We start from the raw sequence: 22,914 nt of genomic DNA, 5'->3' as shown, positions 1-22,914 counted from the left end.
GAGCTGGTGCCAACGCATAATGCGGGACACATATTCTTCACAGGAGGATGGACATTGATGGACAGTTGGCGCGAAGAAAGAGATGTCAAGACAGGAAGAGGGCGAACGACCATAGACAAGGTAAAATGGCGAGTAACCGGTCGTGCGTTGAACGGCGGTATTATATGCAAAAGTCACGAATGGCAAAATTGCATCCCAGTTTCTGTGATCCGGTTCGATGTACACGGCTAGCATGTCCGACAGCATGTGATAAAATCCCTCTGTTAGGCCGTTGGTTTGCGGATGGTAACTGTAGGTAGTCTTGTGGGTGGTTCTGGAGGCTCTGAGTACTTCGTCTAGTAGTTGCGAGAGGAATGCTTCTCCACGGTCCCTCAGGAGGACGCGAGGAGCACCGTGACGCAGTATTAAGGATTGAAGTATGAATGCAGCAACTTCAGAGGCTGAGGCAGAACTCACACAAGTTGTTTCGGCGCAGCGTGCCAAGTGATGAACGGCTGTCACAATCCAACGTTTACCGGTGAGTCTCACCGGAAGAGGACCATACAGGTCAATGCCAACGATCTCAAATGGTTGCGACGGACAAGGAACCAGTTGCAGTTGTCCGCTTGGAGTTGATGTAGGGAGCTTTCGACGCTGACATAGAGCGCAGGAAGCGACATACCTCGCCACACTTGCGGACAATGCAGGGCAGTAGAAGCGACCTTTGATGCGGTCATAGGTTTTCTGGACACAAAGGTGACCAGCAGTCATGTCGTCGTGAGAAGCCTGCAGGGCATGAGCCCGTAGAGAGCGTGGCAGGACAGGAACAAAGCGCTGACCGTCAGGGTGATTTACATGACGGTACAGGACGCGGTTGTCAATCTTAAATTGCGTCAGCTGTCGATGAAGGCGGGCGTTAGGCGGGCGCGAAGCTCCTTGAAGATGGTCTATGATGCGCCGACAGTAAGAGTCGGCAAGTTGATGAGATTGGAAGGATTTGCTGTCGTGTGGAGGCATCTCGTCGACAGTGACCAACAAGAAAGCATGTGAGGAGGGATCGTGCGAAAGCTTGTCACGGATGGTAGTTTGAGGTTCATTGCATGGTGCCGTAGGAAGCGGACAGCGAGAAAGCGCGTCGGCATCCTGGTGTTTTTTTCCGCACTTGTAGGTAATAGTAAAGTCGTATTCTCGCAAACGAAAAATCCACCGACCAAGTCGTCCAGACAAGTTCTTCGGCGTTGAAAGCCAGCATAATGCTTGATGGTCTGTAACGATCGTAAAATGGCGGCCGTGAAGATAAGGGCGAAACTTCTGCACAGACCAAATGATAGCTAAGCATTCCTGCTCCATGATGGTGTAATTCTTCTCGGCGTTTGTCAGAACGCGACTTGCGTATGCGACGACCCTCTCACCTAAAGTGTCGTCTCGCTGTAGGAGAATGCCACCAATGCCGTGACCACTAGCATCCGTGTGCACGAGGGTAGGAACAGCTTCATCAAAATGGCGTAATACTGGTTCAGATGTGAGAGCGCACTTCATATGGGCGAACGCAGATTCACATTCGGGAGACCACACAAAGGGAACATTAGAACCCAGTAATTTGTGCAGAGGTGATGCTATTGAGGCGAAGCCTCGTATGAATCGGCACAAATAGGAAGCGAGGCCTAAGAAACTACGGAAATCTTTGGTGTTTTCGAGACGAGGGAAGTGTTAAACTGCCGAAACCTTGTCAGGATCAGGACGAATGCCATCTTTGCTCACTATGTTACGACCTCCTATGATCGACCTAAGCTACTCGCTGCTCAAGGGGCCGCCATTCGACCTATCGCCAGGTGCACTGCTCGTATTTCCATCGATGGACTTCTGCATTACGTACAATTTGCAGTGCTAAGTTCGTGTACCCAGCACCTCCACCACTTGCGACGCAGCAGCTGTCACGACGTTTATTCCACGTCAAAGATGCGGCGAACCGACCGCGCCCACAGCACGGATCACACTCGAGATCCAGCCCCACAAGCGATGATGAAGAAGAACCCCATATGAACCCCACATGATGATGATCACGTACAGATGACAAAGAATAGCTTATAAATTCCCACAACATACATACATATATATATATATATATATATATATATATATATATATATATATATATATATATATATATATATGACGATAGATCAATGGAAATGAAAGTGGATGAAAACACAACTTGCCGCAGGTGGGGAACGATCCCACAACCTTTGCATTTCGCGTGCGATGCTCTACCAATTGAGGGTATTTACGTTTCCTAGTAGAACCCTGGGAGTGTTAGCCAGCGCCACTACTCACAGACAATGGCGGCGAATGTGAAACATCCTTTCTGTTGCAGGCGTCACGAGAAAGTGAGCTTTTTGAGTTAAGGCAACCGGTCAATAAACCCACAGATGCTACCTGAAGGCATCAATGTTGCCCAATTCGAGACCTTCGTTTTGTAATAAACGAGAAGAAGGGGGTTAACTGAGGGGCCCGATTTTTTAATAGTCATATCATAAGACGACAACAAACACTGACACCAAGGACAATATAAAGGAAATTACTTGTGCTTAATAAATAAAAGATATTTTCGTTCTACGAAGATGGAGTGGGAGCCGGAGGAGGAAGCTGTATCCCGAAAGGCGTGTATCATTTATAGAAAAGCCGAAATTGTATTCTAAACATCACGCATTAGGCAGGCTTTCTGACTGACAACACCCCAAACCTGAACTCCCGTCGTCCATAATTAAGTAGCTCTGATTGGCTGTGTTCGAAGTCCTCAATGCCTAAAATACTACGGCACGATGCTCGATAAGGAGAACTCAAAGCGTGTTCACTGGTCATGTCTGATTTCTCTGTGTCTTGCACAGACATGACAAATTGTATTGGCTGCTGTCGTTTACGCGCCATAAATTCTTTTATTTTCTCCCCATAGGCGTTTTTCAATGCGAACCAAGGAACCGGAGAGGCTGACAAGAAGCGTGACATGCAAAATATACAAGGTGAGTGGGACAGCTTTTCTTTTTTGAAGGCAAGGTCTTTTTTTTTATCGACCTGATATAAGATGCGGACGCATAAATTCGGCACCGGCTGCTCCTGGGCTCTTGAGTATGTGGGACATACAGTTACAACATAAAACATATAAGGCTCCAGCCACACTCGAGGAAAAATTTGGCAGATCCGACGCACTGTGCGAATCGATGTAAGCGAAGCTTTGTGTGCTGTCTGCTTTGACGGACGTGGCGGAAGTGTTAAACTTGTATTGAATTCTGGGGCTTTGGCTAATTCAGTTAAGTTTATAATTGTATGCATACATTGTATCCATACACTCGCGATCTGCACCACGTTTCGCTGGGTATAGAAGAGACTCCTATTCATCGCGACGCTTCTTTCGGACCTGGGTGTCCTCAACGCTGAGTGCACGCTTTGGAGCCATTTTGCTGGCGCGTGTTCACGTGCTCCTGCATAGGTGACCAGCACACTGTTGAGACGCCAGCTGTAAGCGCTCTCTTCAGGCTATGGGCTATGGTGATGTTTACACCAGGTAGAACACCCGCCTCGCGTGCAAGAGGTCCGTGGTTCGAATCCCGGTGCCGGCAATTTTCCACCGGATTAAAAAAAAAATCCGCGTGTTGATAAAATTGCACAAACAGGCCTGGAGTGTGGCCTGATCCCGGTGACCAGAACCGGTAACGCACTCCCTCACCAGAGCAGGATTGGCCACCCTGGTGCAGTACTTGGCCACAACCTCCTATATGAACACAACAATCAAACCCCGGCCCTCAGTCCCCAGCAGCTGCGCAGCAACTGACCACGGCGGCGGTCAGACCTGCGACGCAGCAGAGGGTGCTAAGAATCACTGGCTCCGGACAGGCCGCCATTGGAATATGAACCTGGCAACGTTTAACGCTAGAACGTTATCTAGTGAAGCGAGTCTAGCAGTGCTTTTGGAGGAATTAGAGGGCAGTAAATGGGACATAATAGGGCTCAGTGAAGTTAGGAGGCCAAAAGAAGCATATACAGTGCTAAAAAGCGGGCACGTCCTGTGCTACCGGGGCTTAGAGGAGAGAAGAGAGCTAGGAGTCGGATTCCTGATTAATAAGAATATAGCTGGTAACATACAGGAATTCTATAGCATTAACGAGAGGGTGGCAGGTCTTGTTGTGAAACTTAATAAGAGGTACAAAATGAAGATTGTACAGGTCTACGCCCCTACATCCAGTCATGATGACCAGGAAGTCGAAAGCTTCTATGAAGACGTGGAATCGGCGATGGGTAGAGTGAAAACCAAATACACTATACTAATGGGCGACTTCAATGCCAAGGTAGGCAAGAAGCAGGCTGGAGACAAAGCAGTGGGGGAATATGACATAGGCACTAGGAATAGCAGGGGAGAGTTATTAGTAGAGTTTGCGGAACAGAATAATATGCGGATAATCAATACCTTCTTCCGCAAGCGGGATAGCCGAAAGTGGACGTGGAGGAGCCCCAACGGCGAGACTAGAAATGAAATAGACCTCATACTCTGCGCTAACCCTGGCATCATACAAGATGTGGACGTGCTCGGCAAGGTGCGCTGCAGTGACCACAGGATGGTAAGAACTCGAATTAACCTAGACTTGAGAAGGGAACGGAAGAAACTGGCACATAAGAAGCCGATCAATGAGTTCGCGGTAAGAGGGAAAATAGAGGAATTCCAGATCAAGCTAAAGAACAGGTACTCGGCTTTAACTCAGGAAGAGGACCTTAGTGTTGAAGCAATGAACGACAATCTTGTGGGCATCATTAAGGAGTGTGCAATGGAAGTCGGTGGCAACTCCGTTAGGCAGGATACCAGTAAACTATCACAGGAGACGAAAGATCTGGTCAAGAAACGCCAATGTATGAAAGCCTCTAACCCTACAGCTAGAATAGAACTGGCAGAAATTTCGAAGTTAATCAACAAGCGTAAGACAGCTGACATCAGGAAGTATAATATGGATAGAATTGAACATGCTCTGAGAAACGGAGGAAGCCTAAAAACAGTGAAGAAGAAACTAGGAATTGGCAAGAATCAGATGTATGCGTTAAGAGACAAAGCCGGCAATATCATAACTAATATGGATGAGATAGTTCAAGTGGCTGAGGAGTTCTATAGAGATTTATACAGTACCAGTGGCACCCACGACGATAATGGAAGAGAAAACAGTCTAGAGGAATTCGAAATCCCAAATGTTACGCCGGAAAAGTAAAGAAAGCCTTGGGAGATATGCAAAGGGGGAAGGCAGCTGGGGAGGATCAGGTAACAGCAGATTTGTTGAAGGATGGTGGGCAGATTGTTCTAGAGAAACTGGCCATCCTGTATACGCAATGCCTCATGACCTCGAGCGTACCGGAATCTTGGAAGAATGCTAACATAATCCTAATCCATAAGAAAGGGGACGCCAAAGACTTGAAAAATTATAGACCGATCAGCTTACTGTCCGTTGCCTACAAAGTATTTACTAAGGTAATCGCAAATAGAATCAGGAACACCTTAGACTTCAGTCAACCAAAGGACCAGGCAGGATTCCGTAAAGGCTACTCAACAATAGATCATATTCACACTATCAATCAGGTGATAGAGAAACGTGCGGAATATAACCAACCCTTATATATAGCTTTCATTGATTACGAGAAAGAGTTTGATTCTGTCGAAACCTCAGCAGTCATGGAGGCGTTACGGAATCAGGGGGTAGACGAGCCATATCTAAAAATACTGAAAGATATCTATAGCGGCTCCACAGCCACCGTAGTCCTCCATAAAGAAAGCAACAAAATCCCAATAAAGAAAGGCGTCAGACAGGGAGATACGATCTCTCCAATGCTATTCACAGCGTGTTTACAGGAGGTATTCAGAGGCCTGGATTGGGAAGAATTGGGGATAAAAGTTAATGGAGAATACCTTAGTAACTTACGATTCGCTGATGATATTGCCTTGCTTAGTAACTCAGGGGACCAATCGCAATGCATGCTCACTGACCTAGAGAGGCAAAGCAGAAGAGTGGGTTTAAAGATTAATCTGCAGAAAACTAAAGTAATGTTTAACAGTCTCGGAAGAGAACAGCAATTTACAATAGGCAGCGAGACACTGGAAGTAGTAAGGGAATATATCTACTTAGGGCAGGTAGTGACGGCAGATCCGGATCATGAGACAGAAATATTCAGAAGAATAAGAATGGGCTGGGGTGCGTTTGGCAGGCATTCTCAGATCATGAACAGCAGGTTGCCATTATCCCTCAAGAGGAAAGTGTATAATAGCTGCGTCTTACCAGTACTCACCTACGGGGCAGAAACCTGGAGGCTTACGAAAAGGGTTCTACTCAAATTGAGGACGACGCAACGAGCTATGGAAAGAAGAATGATAGGTGTAACGTTAAGGGATAAGAAAAGAGCAGATTGGGTGAGGGAAAAAACGCGAGTTAATGACATCTTAGTTGAAATCAAGAAAAAGAAATGGGCATGGGCAGGGCATGTAATGAGGAGGGAGGATAACCGATGGTCATTAAGGGTTACGGACTGGATCCCAAGGGAAGGGAAGCGTAGCAGGGGGCGTCAGAAAGTTAGGTGGGCGAATGAGATTATGAAGTTTGCAGGGACGGCATGGCCACAATTAGTACATGACCGGGGTTGTTGGAGAAGTATGGGAGAGGCCTTTGCCCTGCAGTGGGCGTAACCAGGCTGATGATGATGATGATGATGATGATGATGATGATGATGATGTTTACACTATCACGGTGCAGCACGCCACCTCTACGGTCCAGCACATTGCATTTTTGTCGGCTATGAAAGCAAACTGTGAAACGATGTCGTGGCGGCGCCGGCCGGGATGCGTAAAACCCCTTAAACTTCGTGTTCTTCTTCTTCTTGATTTGGGAGAGGGAAAATACGCTCAGTTCTGCAGCCCATATGGTAGCACGGCGCAGCGTAATGGGGATGGGGGCGGGGAAAGAAAGATGAGAGGATAAAGGGGGAAAGGGAGAGTAGGTTTCAGGCAGCAGACGTCAGCATCATCCAGGGGCGATGGCCGGCGCTCGGGCAGAGGCCGTGCGAGGCCGAAATCTATTGGCGATCTAGGAGCCCGTTTGAGTACACATATTCAAGCAGGCTTGCCAGTACTGGGAGGTGGTAGCGGGCCGGGAAGAGCAGGCGTGTCTTTGAGGTAGCCGGGAGTCCATACCGTTGTTAGGTGGCAGTGACTGGAGCGCGCTCCTGGGCTAATGCAGGACAGGTGCAGAGTAGGTGCTCGAGGGTCTTGGCGTCACCGCACCTTCTGCAGGCCGGCGAGGTGATGCGTCCCTTGGCATGGAGCCTAGCTGCCGTCCACACGGAGCCCGTGCGCAGACGAAGGAGTGTGAAACTGTCCCGTCGCGAGAGGCCGTTCTCAGGGAGGAGTTTTGGGGCGCGGTTGGTAGCTATCCGGATGGCTGGAAGTCAGCAGCTGATTGAGTCTCTGCCTGGAGAAGTCCGATGCTGCGACTGCTCTGGTGAGTGGAACGGTCGGGTGGGTGGCGGTCTTAGCAAGGACATCCCCCTCCTCGTTTCCAGCGATCCCTATGTTGGAAGGCAGCCAGTGGAAGGAGATGGCTACCCCCACTGCAGAGAGGGCCGAGATTTTTGCTCTCAGGAGGGTCTCAGTGACTCCGTGTCGATGGCGATCGGAGAGTGCCTGGAGAGCCGGTCGCGAGTCACTTAGCACCGCCACTGCTTTTGTCGGGGGGTCCTCAGCCAGGAGGTCTGCAGCCAGGTGGAGTCCCGCCAGCTCAGCTGCTGTGGAGCTCGCGCGACCCGAAACTTCGCAAAGTAGTGCGACGCTTTGAAGAATGCTGCCTCCTCCTCGCGCGCTCTGGCCGAGGTCGACGCCGCGTCGCTATTGGCCTAATAGCATCACGTGGGCCCTCGCGCCGTGCATCAGCGCCATTTTTGCTCAAGAAGCGTCTACGGAGTGGCAAGGAGCGCATGTTGGCGCCGTTTCTACGCTCGAGCAATGTAGACGGCGCCACGGTCCAGGAGGGAACGTGGAAGAGAGGCAAAACGAGGAGGAATGAAGGTGGAGGAGGAGAGTGTCGCTACTTTACAAAGTTTAAGGGGTTTCGGGGATGCGCTTAGGCGAGCGCCATCTGGTGGTGTTGCAAGGAACCGAGCGACGCGCGCGAGAAAGGCTGCTGCAGCGGCAGCAGTGGCGCCCCGGAATGCCGGGAGAGGAGGCAGAGAAAGCTTTGCCTTTAATACGCACGCGGCGCGCCGCCGCCGGTAGGCAGTGCGGCGGCAGTCACTTGACAGCTTGAAAATGGCCTCCTCTCTTATACTCTGAGTGTACGTGCGAGATGTTGCGCGCGTCGCCTGCTGACAGATAGGCAATCTGTTCACGTTCTTCTACTTTCGCTCTTAATGCGAGTCAGGAAAGCTGATGGTGAGGATGTCACTGCCACTGTGATCATAATCACGTTGGTGTGCTCCCTTCTGCTGCGGCGTCTTCGAAAGACAAGGCGAGTGAGGTACTGGCTGTTGTCACCGCGTATCACAGAATCGGATATGGCGGGCTATCTACAAAAACCTTTTCATCGGGACGTCTCGCTTTAGACTCATCATTGTAAACACACACACACACACACACACACACACACACACACACACACACACACACACACACACACACACACACACACACACACACACACACACACACACACACACACACACACACACACACACACACACACACACACACACACACACACACACACACACACACACACACACACACACACACACACACACACACACACACACACACACACACACACACACACACACACACACACACACACACACACACACACACACACACACACACACACACACACACACACACACACACACACACACACACACACACACACACACACACACACACACACACACACACACACACACACACACACACACACACACACACACACACACACACACACACACACACACACACACACACACACACACACACACACACACACACACACACACACACACACACACACACACACACACACACACACACACACACACACACACACACACACACACACACACACACACACACACACACACACACACACACACACACACACACACACACACACACACACACACACACACACACACACACACACACACACACACACACACACACACACACACACACACACACACACACACACACACACACACACACACACACACACACACACACACACACACACACACACACACACACACACACACACACACACACACACACACACACACACACACACACACACACACACACACACACACACACACACACACACACACACACACACACACACACACACACACACACACACACACACACACACACACACACACACACACACACACACACACACACACACACACACACACACACACACACACACACACACACACACACACACACACACACACACACACACACACACACACACACACACACACACACACACACACACACGCACACGCACACGCACACGCACACACAGTCACAAACCATGAGAATCAAAGCAAGCGCGAAGGAGAGCTGAGCCGAGTGAAACGACTGCGAATCGAGCGGTCGGGCGGATCCGCATGACGCCGTGTTACGACTTTGCACCGCGGCACCACGATTACGACTTTGTGGTCCCGTAGCGCTCGTCACCCGTTTCGTGACAGAGCGTTGGTAGCGAAGACTCCGAGCCTGGCGTCGATGAGAATAACAAAAGGGACTTTATACATTATATACAGGTTATCATACAGGACATGAACGGGCCGGCACTGGGGCCGAGTGCTCACAACAAACGCGACTGTTCTCGCACGGCGACGTCCGGCGAAAACGCGTGACACATCTCACCCCAGTCGGGAGCGACACTGTCTCCCGGTGGGTCGGCGGATCCTGTTTTCGAGGCGGCCTCCTCGCCGCTTTATAATCCCCGAGAACCATTGTCACTCAAACGGCCCAATACAAAGTCAGCACACGACGGTCGTCCGAGGGGTCCAACCAGCGACCGCGCTGGCCACCCGGTTCAAAGTTCGCGCGCGCGGTGACCTCCAGGCAAAGGGAGGTGCGGCGCCGGGCTGTCTGGCACACGCTGACACGTCCGAACACGCTGCTCGCCGAGGCTTCTCCCGCAGGACAGCGCTGCCTGACGGCTCAGCATCTTGCCTTTTCACGGGAGAATTTGGGCGCTCGCAGGATAAATTCTGCATCTTGCAGATTCGGAATCCGGGCTTGTGGTAATGGCACAACAGCATCCCCGCCCTCAGATAAGGCGCCGGGAAGACGAGCTGCCTCCACGTGGCTCGGATGCCAGGCGCGCACGTTCGTCAGGCTCGTCCAAGTTCACGTCCAGTGTCGGGACGCCAGGTAACTTCACGTGCCCAGGTCCGACTCGCCAGGACAGGAGCTCTGCTCACCGCGTCGTCGCCAAGGCACCTTGACCAGCTCCGCTCGGGTCGTTCCTAAGACCTTGCTTCTCGCCACTGGTCCCGCTTGGTCGTTCTGCAGCTTGCAAAACCGACCGGCAAAAGGCAACACCCAACACGAACAAGTGCCCTCTGTCTCCCGTCAAACACCAGACAAGGCCATAATCCAAATCAACCTAACTAAATCGCTATCCCCTTTTGCTCCCGCTGCAACAAGAGGCAGGTGTACGATCTAGCACACAAGGCTCAAACAATCAGTTTTCAAATTAACAACGCAACAGAATAGACAAGAAACAATTATTAATCAGCAATAATAATTACAAATGGAATGGTCCCCTTGAAATCACTTGGACCGAAAACATACCACTGAGGAAGCAAATGAGGTCATTCATTTTTCCCGGTGATATTTTCGCGGAATCCGAAGCTGCTTATATTTGCGACCCTGCTTATCCGTGTAGCGGCGGTACAATAAGCCAGATTCCTTGCCAAATGAAACCCCTTTTTTTTTCACTCCCCGTTTGATGCTCTTCCTCAGATCGGCTAGTGAACAATCTTCCTGTTGCTCGCGAATCAGACTTTCTCTTTCAACTGCAGCCTGCTCCTGCCGGCTGGCGGAAACCGGAGCGAGTGTGGAGCCCGCGTCGCCTAATTTGGGCGTCGAGTCTATATCGCGGCTAGCACTGCACGCGTCACTCCCACTCACTTCCAGGACCCGCTCGTCTAGGCCAGCCTCCGAGCTCTGCCTCTCCCGTGACTGCTCGCCACTCAAGTTACCGTGATCGGTCCGTGTGCCGCACCGCCTTTCGCTCACCGACGCTAAGTCAAGTTCCCTCGACAGCGGGCGCGCTTTGGATCGCGTGGGGGCCATGTACGCCACGTCGCCAAAGAATGATTTGCCCTGATCCCTCAGCAGCTGCTCCGAGTTATTCGAGAAGAGGTAGGAAAATTGCTCCGGGAGGGCGGCTGACACAGCGGCTTCGGTGTTAAGTTTCCCAAACTCTCCTTCAATGATAACCGTTGCGATCGGTAAACAGACACTCTCCTTCTCGGCCACTTGCCGTATCCTAACGCACTCTCCCGTAAAATCACTCGAGGAGACGAAAGACGGGTGAACAACGTCCATAGTTGCTGCAGAGTCCCGCAGTGCTCGGCACTTCTTGCCGTTTACCTTAATTTCCTGCACATAGGGCTCCAATAGACGTATGTTTTGTGAGTTTCCTGTATCGTTGCAAAAGCAATTCTCTCTGGGCAGCTTGCAGCGATGTGCCCTTGCTTTTTGCAATTGTAGCAGGTTAACGGTTTCCGTTTTTCAAAAGAACGCGTCATTTCGTTTCGCTGTTTCGGACCATCGTCATCATTCTGAGATGCATTCTGTCCTTCCCTTACAGTTTCTTTGGTAAGGGATTCGTCGTCCCGAAACTCGCGACGCGTGATTTGCTTCCGTTCGTCGGGCTTCCCGGAAAACCAATCTCTCCTATCAGCTTTTTCTACGCGCACTGCCTTGCTGTGCAAGCTGCGGCGTGTGTAATACTCTTCCGCTAACTCTGCTGCCTTGTTTAGCTTAACATCCTTTAGCCTATCTTGCAGCCAGAGCCGGACATCCTCATCAATGCAACGGTAGAACTGCTCCAACGCGATGCATTCGACAATTTTGTCGCGGTCGTCGTAAACCTCTTCGCCCTTCAGCCATTCCACCAAGTCGGCTTTTAGACGAAACGCGAAGTCAACATTCGACTCCTTACCCTTTTTTGCATACCGGAACCTCTGCCGGAAAGCTTCGGGCGACAATTTGTACTTCCGCAGTAGCGCTTCCTTCACATCACTGTAGCTCTCAAACGCCTCTTTCGATAAGCAAGTTATTACGTCTGATGCCTCCCCAGGAAGCAAGGCTAACAGATTCTGTGCCCAAAGGGATCGCTCAATGCTATTCCGTTCGCACACGTGCTCAAATTTCACGAGGTATTTGGCCATATCCTCTCCGACGACAAAGGGTGGAAGTTGATCGCGTATTCTTGGAACGTTAGAAGTGAGACTAGGCGCCGGCGAGTTATTTCGGATCTCCAACTCTTTCATTTTAAGCTCGTGCTCACGTCGCTCCCTCTCTCTCCTTTCCTTCTTTTCCTCCTCGCGAAGTTCCTTTTCTCTCCTTTCCTGCTCGCAACGTTCCTTCTCCTCCCTTTCCCGACGTTCATTTTCTTTCCTTTCCTGCTCGCAACGTTCCTTCTCCTCCCTTTCCCGACGTTCATTGATATCCGCCCAGGCCTCAGCGGCTTCCTCAGCCGTTACGTCCCCAGTCCTCATGACCTCAAGGATCGCATTCTTTCTTTTAGTTGAGCCCAACTCAATGCCCAACTCCTCACAAATTTGGAGAAGTTCCTTGACCTTGTACTTCTCCATCGTTCACACTGTCCTCCTGCTGTTTACCCTTTTTGAATATACCTGCCGTACGCTACTATAACACTACTAGTAAGACATATGCAAGTATTTCACACACTGCCCCGTTTTACCCCCTCAGCATCCCCTGGTTTTCAAAACACTCTTACTAGGCTTGAAACACACAAGGTTATCACAATGCAACACCAAATCCTTCCCTAAGCTACTATAACCTGTGTCAGAGAAAGTCTGGTGTTTGAGGTAAACTTCAGGCACTCACCGCGCCGAGGTAGCTGATGCCGGTCAATCCCGTAGCTGCCATCCAGTGTTACGACTTTGCACCGCTGCACCACGATTACGACTTTGTGGTCCCGTAGCGCTCGTCACCCGTTTCGTGACAGAGCGTTGGTAGCGAAGACTCCGAGCCTGGCGTCGATGAGAATAACAAAAGGGACTTTATACATTATATACAGGTTATCATACAGGACATGAACGGGCCGGCACTGGGGCCGAGTGCTCACAACAAACGCGACTGTTCTCGCACGGCGACGTCCGGCGAAAACGCGTGACACATCTCACCCCAGTCGGGAGCGACACTGTCTCCCGGTGGGTCGGCGGATCCTGTTTTCGAGGCGGCCTCCTCGCCGCTTTATAATCCCCGAGAACCATTGTCACTCAAACGGCCCAATACAAAGTCAGCACACGACGGTCGTCCGAGGGGTCCAACCAGCGACCGCGCTGGCCACCCGGTTCAAAGTTCGCGCGCGCGGTGACCTCCAGGCAAAGGGAGGTGCGGCGCCGGGCTGTCTGGCACACGCTGACACGTCCGAACACGCTGCTCGCCGAGGCTTCTCCCGCAGGACAGCGCTGCCTGACGGCTCAGCATCTTGCCTTTTCACGGGAGAATTTGGGCGCTCGCAGGATAAATTCTGCATCTTGCAGATTCGGAATCCGGGCTTGTGGTAATGGCACAACAGCCGCCAGTTTCCCGCGCGCACGTCCCTGGAGGGGCCGCTCTCATTGGTCCTCTCCGTCTGTGGCACACAGGGCGCGCTTTGTGGTCGGTGCGTAACAATATACAACGTTGTTACAACAAAGTTGTGTTGTAACAGACAGATCGAAATAGCAAGACGAGATTGCAAAGACGCACTTAAAGCGATGATGCGAACGGAGTCACATAAGAAACAAACACTCAAGGCTGCGTCGCTAACCAATATAATATCACATATACACATTCACAATAAAAATAAAGACTGCTTATGAACAGTTTTTCCGCGCATTAATAACGGCAAATAATACCGCTGTGTTCTATAGTTTTTTTGATACCCCTAAAACTCAATTCTCCATTCCTCCTGTACGCCACGGCTCTAATAATTCCTTCCAGTTTAAACGTCCACGGTTTAATGCGTATAATGAGGTTTTAAATGGGCGTCTTGGTGTCTTAAAGGGACACTAAAGGTTACCAGAAAGTCAAGTTAAAGTGGTAGAGCAATGTTCTAGAACGTCTAAGGCGTCAATATAATCGCGAACAGAGCTTTAGTAACCGAGAAATTGAGGTAAATGCATGACGCGATTTGAGACCCCCCAGCGACATTCCGGTACTAAACCGATGACGTAAGGTCTCCCCGTAATTTATGTTACTAATACTCAACTACTCGTATTAAAAATATCATTTCATTCGATTATAAGACGGAAAAAAATGCTACTTGTCTACGTCTATTCGATTCTAAGAAAAAATAACATTTTGACGTTGCCCTTCGGTAATATGGGCGTTCGAAAGGTTTCGTTTTCGCTCGACTCTGCGCGCTCGACCCTGCGCCGCGCACGCTTTGGAGTTTCAGTACTTTCGTTATCGCGTCGTGCTGTGAGGGTTCTGCTGGCTCGCGAAACTTTCATTTGGAACAAGCAGCGAGAATGCCACGTCCATGTGATGTCGTGGGAAGCCCTCGTTGCTTTCCCGCTCCGGAGAGCCGGTGTCGAGGCCGCCGTCGTAGTACGCAACGACGCCGGCAGTGCGAGCCCTCAGCAGCAGGTTGCGCTCGTCGGTGCTCAAATCGCTGAAGTTGAGCCCACCATCGCGAGCCAATCTGTCGGTGTCAGGGTCCATTGCGACAAGCGTCGAAGTTAGCGTCATAGAATGAAGTACCAGCTTATGGGCGTATTGCGGTATAGTAGCGGCGCCTGGTGGCGGTGCGGGAAACGACATCTGGGTCATGCCAGCTTGGCTGTGGCGAAGCACGTTTCTAGGCCGAGTTTTGCGTCGATTCGCACTTTTTTATGCCCTGTTGCGAGTGCGAAAAGGCTCACAGACCAAGCCGACCACGCTGCGAGCTCGCCGCAGCCTATAGTTTAACGAAAACGGACTCTCCGTGTGCCGTGAGACGTAATGCGTTCCTCCTTCCGCTAGCCACCATACTCCCGCTTTCGCACTGCTGTCGGCTCTATCTTGGCTCTGTTTCTGGCCGCGCGTTTGCGTTTTGCGCAGAAAAGCCGTAGCGCCGTCTGCGGACGCCGTTCTACTCACCGATGGCGCAACGTCACTATGAGACCATGATGTCAGTTCTCCTCGATCGGAGGGCGGGCGATTTGAACTGCGCTAGAGGTACGCGGACGCTTCAGAACGCATTTTCTCTTAAAATAAATCTCTCCTTGGCACGAAACAAGCGTTTCGAGGTTTCTGTGATGGTATTTCAACAGTCCACGTTGACTTAATAGTAACCTTTAGTGTCCCTTTAAGGGGCGAGCACGTTAGAAGGAGGCGGTATTTTATTTATTTTATTTATTGCACAATACTACCGGCTTCCATTTGGAAGCCCAGGCAGGAGTGGTACAAACATCACGTGATTTCAAACTTTTTCCTCAGGTTGATAGAAAAAATAAATAGAAAGACAGCCTAATAGGCAAGGCAAACATATGCAATTACACAAAAGAAATACGATGATGCCGTCACATTGCTGCCAATAGGAAAGGCGTAATAAAAGAGACATCAGTACATGTATCACAAGCAAAAGAGGCAATGAATGCATGACATTACAAGCACGTCTGTACTGCGGATAAGAAGGAATCTGGAGTGACTGAGTTGACTTCGCTTTGCGGAAGAGCGTTCCATTCGCGAATTGTCTTGGGCAGGAAGGAAGAAAGATATGCGTTTGTTCTAGCACGCGGCAATAATATTGTTTGATTGTGCTTACCTCTGGTCCGTCGCGATTTATTAAATTGCACGTAGTTGTCAAATCTCATTTTAGTGTGGTTGTTTACTATGTTATGTACGGTGCATTTGCGACGAGTTTCTAGTGTCTGGAGCCCAGATCGCAATCTTAAAGAGGTGACTGAAATGCGCCAATCATAAGCATTGCCGATAAATCTAAGAGCTTTTTTTGTACTGTTTCGATAATGTCTATACCAGCCTTTGTGTGAGGGTCCCAGAATATATCGGCATACTCGAGTATTGGCCTAATAACTGTCTTATACGCGGATAATTTGGTAGCACTAGTGCAGTTTTTTAAACGATGCATTAATAACCATAACTTTTTCGTTGCTGCCGCGGAAAGATACCGAACATGAGCGGTATAGCTCATCTTAGAATCAACTGTAATTATTCCAAGATATGTGAATTCCTATACCTGTTTATTATCCATATTATTTATCATGTAGGTGCAAATTAGCGGATTTTTTTACGTGTAATAAGCATGTGCGCGCATTTCGAGATGTTTAGAGTCATATGCCACTGGATACACCAGTCGTGTATTGCTGCAGAGGCAGCCGCAGCAATACACATTGTGTCTTGTCAACAAAGCCACAATCACACTGAGGAAGTTCAGTGCGGCGAGTTCTGTATATTTTGTGTAGGCGGTGCCCAGTCGTGAGCAATGAATAAGGGTTTCTGTGTTTCTACCTAAATGTAATAAAATGTTGAATTAAATTATCGGATCGAGGTCTTCTTTGCTGACTTCACGTGGGTTTGGTGTACGAGTTATCAGGGCATCTGCCTGGCGTATTGGTCAAAAAGCGGCCCTTTCGGTCCCTCCAGAGCGTCGTAGTGGGTCGGAAAAGGTGACAAATGTAGGTCTCAACAAAATAAAAAGCGAAAATTAGTCACATAATAGGTAAAAATAAAGGTACGGCATTAGTAAGTGCCAATATGGTCGAAAAGTAACCAAACTGCGCTGCAGACTTATCTCCGCGATGTGTACCCATGACCTCTCAGCAAAAAAAAAATCAACGAAAAAAAAATAAAAATAAAGAAATTATATATATGTATAATAAAGAAAGGCTCGTCAACCAAAGTCGACATCAAAGAAGACAATGTCTACGTACATGCACAAAATTAAAAAATGGCGAATGAGAACACTGTACATGAATAAAATAAACGTGCGGTCAGTCAAATGCATGCTACTATGTTTAACGTAAAACCAGCGCTGGTTTAAGGAAGGGGGGCTAAGGGGGCTGAGGCCCAGGGCCTAACCTCGGACAGTAGGAGAAGGGGGCCCATTTATTTTAACCTGCTTAGTATATGGAACCATGGGCAACGGAACTTCAAGCGACATGTATGAAGCGAGAAAACCAGAACGAGCAGACGGGGTTCCCCACCTAATGTAACAGCATATGTTTAGCCTGATCATTTGGGGAGAGCTCTTCGAGCTGCAAAAACAGGAATCCCCCGCCACCCCGGCGGGGCCCTCTTTCTTACGAGGCGAGGTGCGTTTGCTTGAAAGAGTTTTCGTGGTTTCCTGTAAGTCCGTCTGTCCAGTGCTGTCTGGAACGGAGGGGCAAGGGGGAAACACCTAAAACATGTAATGTGGGATGAGGACTTAAATCTCTTTTGCCCCTCGTCACCCCCACGCCACCCTCCACCTCTCAAATAGTACCGCCGCTGTCCTTCTCATAGAAAGGATGTGCTGCAGTACCTAACAGTGTCTCCCATTCAACTTTTCTTTACCGTGACGGTAATTTGGGCGGGGGAAGATGAACCCGATAGCAGATGATGATGAGTCTTATGGCAGAGTCTAGGCAGGAAAGGAAAGAAGACGTCACACGTGCTTTTGTCCGCGTGCCGAGGGGAATGGAATGTTCACTGTTCGGGCTGGGGTTGTGGAAGAGCGAAGGGGGAAGTTGGAGAGCTGTACACAAAGGCCTGTCTCCAGGGCCCATTGCTGCCTAGTGGCTGCGCACCGTCGCGCGCGCTTGACGGAAAAAGTAGGTCAGACTGGCCGCCGAACTTTCCAGAAAGAACTTTCCCTCTCCCGTTCTTTCTCGCGTTCGGCGTCGACGGGGCGAAAGAAAAATCGAGAGGCCTCCCAGAACAGACGATTGCTCTTAGCCAATAGGAACACGAGACCGGAACGGAAGAAGGACTGAGTTTGTTCGGAAAAGGAGGGAATTTGTACAAGGAACTCTATGCGTATGTGAACGCCTGCTTTGGCGCTAGTGACAGACAGACGCGGCGCGCGTCTATAAAAAGAAGTTAATCGCGGGCTGTGATTCAGCCCCGAGCCGCCGGTTAAGCTTGCATAAGCCCGCCCGCTGAGAAGCTCCCGGGGGACGCACCACTCTCGGCTAGCCACGGACCACCCAGGCAGCGTGCGCCAGTCATCGGGACGGGCACCGTTGGACACTTGCGGTCGCGTCAGACTAACCAAGTGCCCGGTGAACAATTAGCATCCATTGCTAATTAGCATCCATGCGAAAATGCTCAGTCGGAGGCATCAAAGTGGAGCGTCTAAACGAAGGGCGAAGTTGGAAAGAGAATAGCGTGAAAAGAAGCTACCAAAGATGACAAAGTACATACTGAATGCAGCGTCCGCGGAGCAGTATGATCGCTCTACCCAGAGTCCGTGTGAAACTCCCAATAGTACCAACTGTCCTTCTGTGGAGCACTTGTAAACTCCATAACCACGGCTTGCAAACAGAAAGGTTTGACTCATCTTGGTTGTCTGGATCCTGTGAAAACGGTGCCAACCACCGTCGTCCATATTTCTGAGCAACCTACGTTTACCGAGCCCTGTCCTGTTCCTGAGTCAGCAAAGTCTATGCTACTCGCCCGGGCCCCTGCTACAGAGCTCTAGGTGTCCGGTCCACCACGCCCGACTTCTACTGCTGCTGATCAACAGGTGCCAAACCTCCCCGATGAGCCTCCTTCTACTGGTGAGGGCCAGGAAACAACACTCCAAGAAGCGACTCACTTGTTTCCTGTCAGTTTGGCTTAAAATAATCATGTTCCCACCCACCAAGTGTGCCTCGAGAGGACGAATGAGATGGCTTCTTGTTGCGGCAACAATGAAGTACAGACACCCCCGCAGCAAGAGGTACGTTGCGAGATTCTCCGAAGTGACCCTGCTAAGTGGTCGGACGTTAGTAGTGACAGCTTTTGGAGTGTATGCCTTGAGAAAGGGCCATTTTATCTTCAAAATCGCGCAGAAAATTTTCTGTCTTCCAAAGGCAATCGAAAACTCAGAAACGCTATATGTCGCCTCATCTTTTCGTGCGAAAGGCTGTAAATGGGGAGGCGTACGAGCGACACTGGTTAATGTACTCGGAGTCCAAAGGTTCCGTTTACTATTTCATGTGCAAACTATTTTCGATTTGAAGCAACTCCAGTGCTTTCACCATGCACCATGCAGAAAAGGTTTGCGCACACTATTAGATTCGTCGGACGATCCCACCGCTGCCATCAGATATTAGGTCCGTCGGACGATCCTACCGCTGTCAAGCAGATGTAGGACTCGTCGGACTACCTCGCCGCTGCCACCATTTGAAGGAGTCGAAGGTCGTAGAGATGAATTCGGTGGACAGGATTTATTTACATATTAACATATTTTAAGACAAGACATACATCGGCAGTCTAGCGCGACTCCCATATGGAGCCCGCAAGATTAACATTCAGCAAACAGCATTCGAGCACACAGCTCACTACTACCTTTTGAGCATAACAACGAGCACTCAGCTCCCAACGACGAGCACGACACGAGCACGCTCTAGCAGCCGGCAAACGCTGCTTATAAGCTCTCCGCTTGACGTCATCGTTCGGTGTGGACGGAGCACGAGTGGTCGGGAATGTTCGTCCAATCATTGTAAACTTGCCACCGCCCCGCCGTTTGGCCCACACACACTAATGCACACAAGTTCGAGCCCACACACAAAGGCTCCGGAGTCGACGTCAGAGGGCTTTGTAGAACTCTCGGTACAGCATAGCTCGCGGTGTCGTCGACCGAGGGCTTCGTAAAACTGTGCTCCGTTCCGGGTGGCGCGGCGGCGTACCACATTCCAGAGCTGACCGCGCGCCACGTGGCTGCCGGTCATCCGCAGTTCTCGGAAGGCGCCTCGTCTGGGGGGCTTGGAACACGTGCAGCGGGCTGAAAGCTGGCACGTTGCCACCCCGTACGGCCATTCCTAACAGCTCTTCCATGGCCCGGAAAATCTCGCCTGGCCAGTGCTGGCAACCGCTGGGCAGGAAGAGAATGGCTGGCGAGCAAGATGACGCCTTTGCTCTCTGCAACCCCTGCGTACTCGGAATGCCTTAAACCATCTTACAACAACTGGCACAGAAGAGTCGGCCCGGCAACACAATACCGCTCAGCGTTCAAAAGCCCGGAATTAGCTGCCAGTCCACCAGGCTTCCTATCACAATTTCCATGCAAGTCACTCAACTGGGAATCCCAAATTTCGCCCCAAAATTTCGTGCCACCAAAGCGAGCGTTCACGTTCCTCCTGAGTTCGACCAAACCCGACCGTCGCGCTGCACCAGAGTAAAGGTTTACGCAGAATTAAACCGAAGCCTTTCAAACACCAATACTCAAACATAACTTCAGCAGCCTAACTTCGCGAACAGCCTGTTCCTACCCTATCACAGTGGCGTACTTATCTCATGTACTGCTGCCACTGAACCGTCTGGCCAACTCCATAGGTACGTCATCACAAACGCGCTAAGTTTGAGGTCTCTATTACAAACACGTGCTTGCATCATACATAGTTTTCATCACGCTGACTCACATTTGTTCCTTTAATCCACACAGGACACGTTCCTTAAACAAACAACCACTCTTCCGTAACTTACGCAACACAGAGGAACCTCTTAACAAATGTGTCTTTTACTAACTAGCTCTTCGCACGCGTATTAGAGAAGTCAGAATACGGCTGCCCCCGACACACACGAGCAACCCAGTCATCAACGTTCTGCTTCCTTCCGTCCGCACAGGACACGCGCTAATAGACCTAAGAGCTCTTCTCAGTGCAAATCACGCACTTACTGAAAATCTACGTGCTTAACCTTAAAATTAAAAAAAAAAACTTAAAAAGAAAGAAGGTTAAATAACACACACGCGCGTTACGATAGGCCTCTCAACAATAACCTTGACCTTCAGGTTACTCACGCTTACACAAAAAAAGAAAGCCTATATACTTATTAATGAACACCTCGCGAGACTACAGGTTTACTTTAAACGCGTCTTTCAAATCTCGAGCTTCTCAAACAAATCATAAACAGAGCTCATACCTTACATATTGAAAGAAATGCTAGTCTCAAATCGCGAAAATTTGCAAATGTTCAAAAATAAAACAAAACACGTTTCACTTCTACGGAAGCTCTCCTGGCTTCCCGTTCCCGATTGCTTACGACTGACTGATACTTTCAGCCGGACCCGAGGTGATCGCGGTTTAAAAGCTACTCTGGCTACGGAGGAACAACAAAAGGGCTGACTCAATATCAGCTCCCCCAAGACGTTACGGTCTCCTGCCAATTTGCGTCCCCGCGCCCCGCTTTCAACATGACCTCGACTGACCGCGTCGCTACTCCCCACCTGGTCTCGTCTTGCCACGTTGCGGTTCTTTGTACTGCACGCTGAGCTTCGAAGAGAACGACGGAACGACGAGGAATTTGACTGCCCCGTGCCCTTTGTCCGCGTCCGCGCAGAACAAGCTTCTCGGTCCCCCTTTGACCGGTGGCTCGAACGTGTTTGATGCGTCAACATCGTCCATGACGACCGCACCTTTCTTTTCTCCGCGCCCTGCCTTCTCGCGCTTGTCGCCGTCTTTGGCTTCGCTACATTAGTCACCGCATTCCGATCTTTTCGGCGCTTCTTTCTGCGGCGCTTTCTCTTGGACTTCTCTTTCATGCCGTCATCGCGCGCCTCGTGCTGGCCGTTACACATCTCGTCGGCCCGGATCGGTCTCTTACCCGCACAGTCTGATTGATTTTCATTTAAATCAACATTCTCTCTGCCTCGACTGGCGGACAGCTCAACAGAGTCTGGCACAATGCAGGAGGCTTTACTCAAGTTATGCAACTCGCACTCTTGCGAACTGCCCTCTACTGCATTGCCCAGCTCACGCTGTGCATCGACACACTGTCCGTCGGTCTCGATCGCTGTCTCACGCGCACAGTCCGAATGATTCCTAATTAAATCATCCATCTCTAGGCTACCTAGACTGGCGGAGAGCCGCACCGATCCCTGGACAATGCAGTTGTTCTCTCGTGAGCTACGGAACTCGCCATCCCGAGAACTACTCTCAACTGCATGGTCCAGCTGGCACATTACTTCTGCACGCAGATCTGACTCGACATAGGTGCTCGCGTCTGTCAAGTCAACAGTACCCTGTACTTCGCTAACAACCTCGATACCATGAGAAGCGACGCACACACGCGGTAACTGCGCCAATTTGTTCGCAGCTGGCCTAGCTGTCTCTACAGTCCTCTGTTGGCACAGCACCTCGTCGCTCTCACTCTGGCCTTTAACGGCCTCTGCTGCCACTAAGGCATCGTTAGCTGCTAGCACTTCGAGTTCACTTATGAATGTGCTGCTATTCTCACAGGTACTACTACTCTCGGCTTTCGACTGAAATCTGCTGTCGACATCCTGCCACTTTCGCTGCGTCCAGCCTACAGATTTTTCAAGCCGCTGTTGACTTTGTTCGATTAACTGCTCGAAACCTTCAATCTTTTTGTTCAATGCCTCAATGTACTGCCTTGTCACTTCTGTTAGGCCTTCTCCCTGTAAAATGCTTTTCAGTTCCTGCCCAGCTTTTTCCTGTTCTTGCTTAAATTCTTCC

The 22,914-nt window shown here is 50.2% G+C and overlaps 1 protein-coding gene across 2 annotated transcripts in view; it reads left to right on the top strand.

The window, feature by feature from the left end:
* Window positions 1-22,914, top strand: part of LOC135905969 (uncharacterized) — a 168,331-nt gene that overhangs the window by 115,542 nt on the left and 29,875 nt on the right. For both annotated transcript variants that reach the window (XM_065437123.1, XM_065437122.2), the window contains one exon: window positions 2,933-2,999. In XM_065437123.1, the coding sequence (XP_065293195.1) occupies window positions 2,933-2,999 (67 nt within the window). The remainder of the gene's footprint in view (window positions 1-2,932; window positions 3,000-22,914) is intronic.

The sequence above is a fragment of the Dermacentor albipictus genome, chromosome 5 (assembly GCF_038994185.2).
Source record: "Dermacentor albipictus isolate Rhodes 1998 colony chromosome 5, USDA_Dalb.pri_finalv2, whole genome shotgun sequence".
NCBI lineage: Eukaryota > Metazoa > Arthropoda > Arachnida > Ixodida > Ixodidae > Dermacentor > Dermacentor albipictus.
Note: the sequence above shows the minus strand (reverse complement) of the source record. Positions and strands in the feature narration are given on the sequence as shown.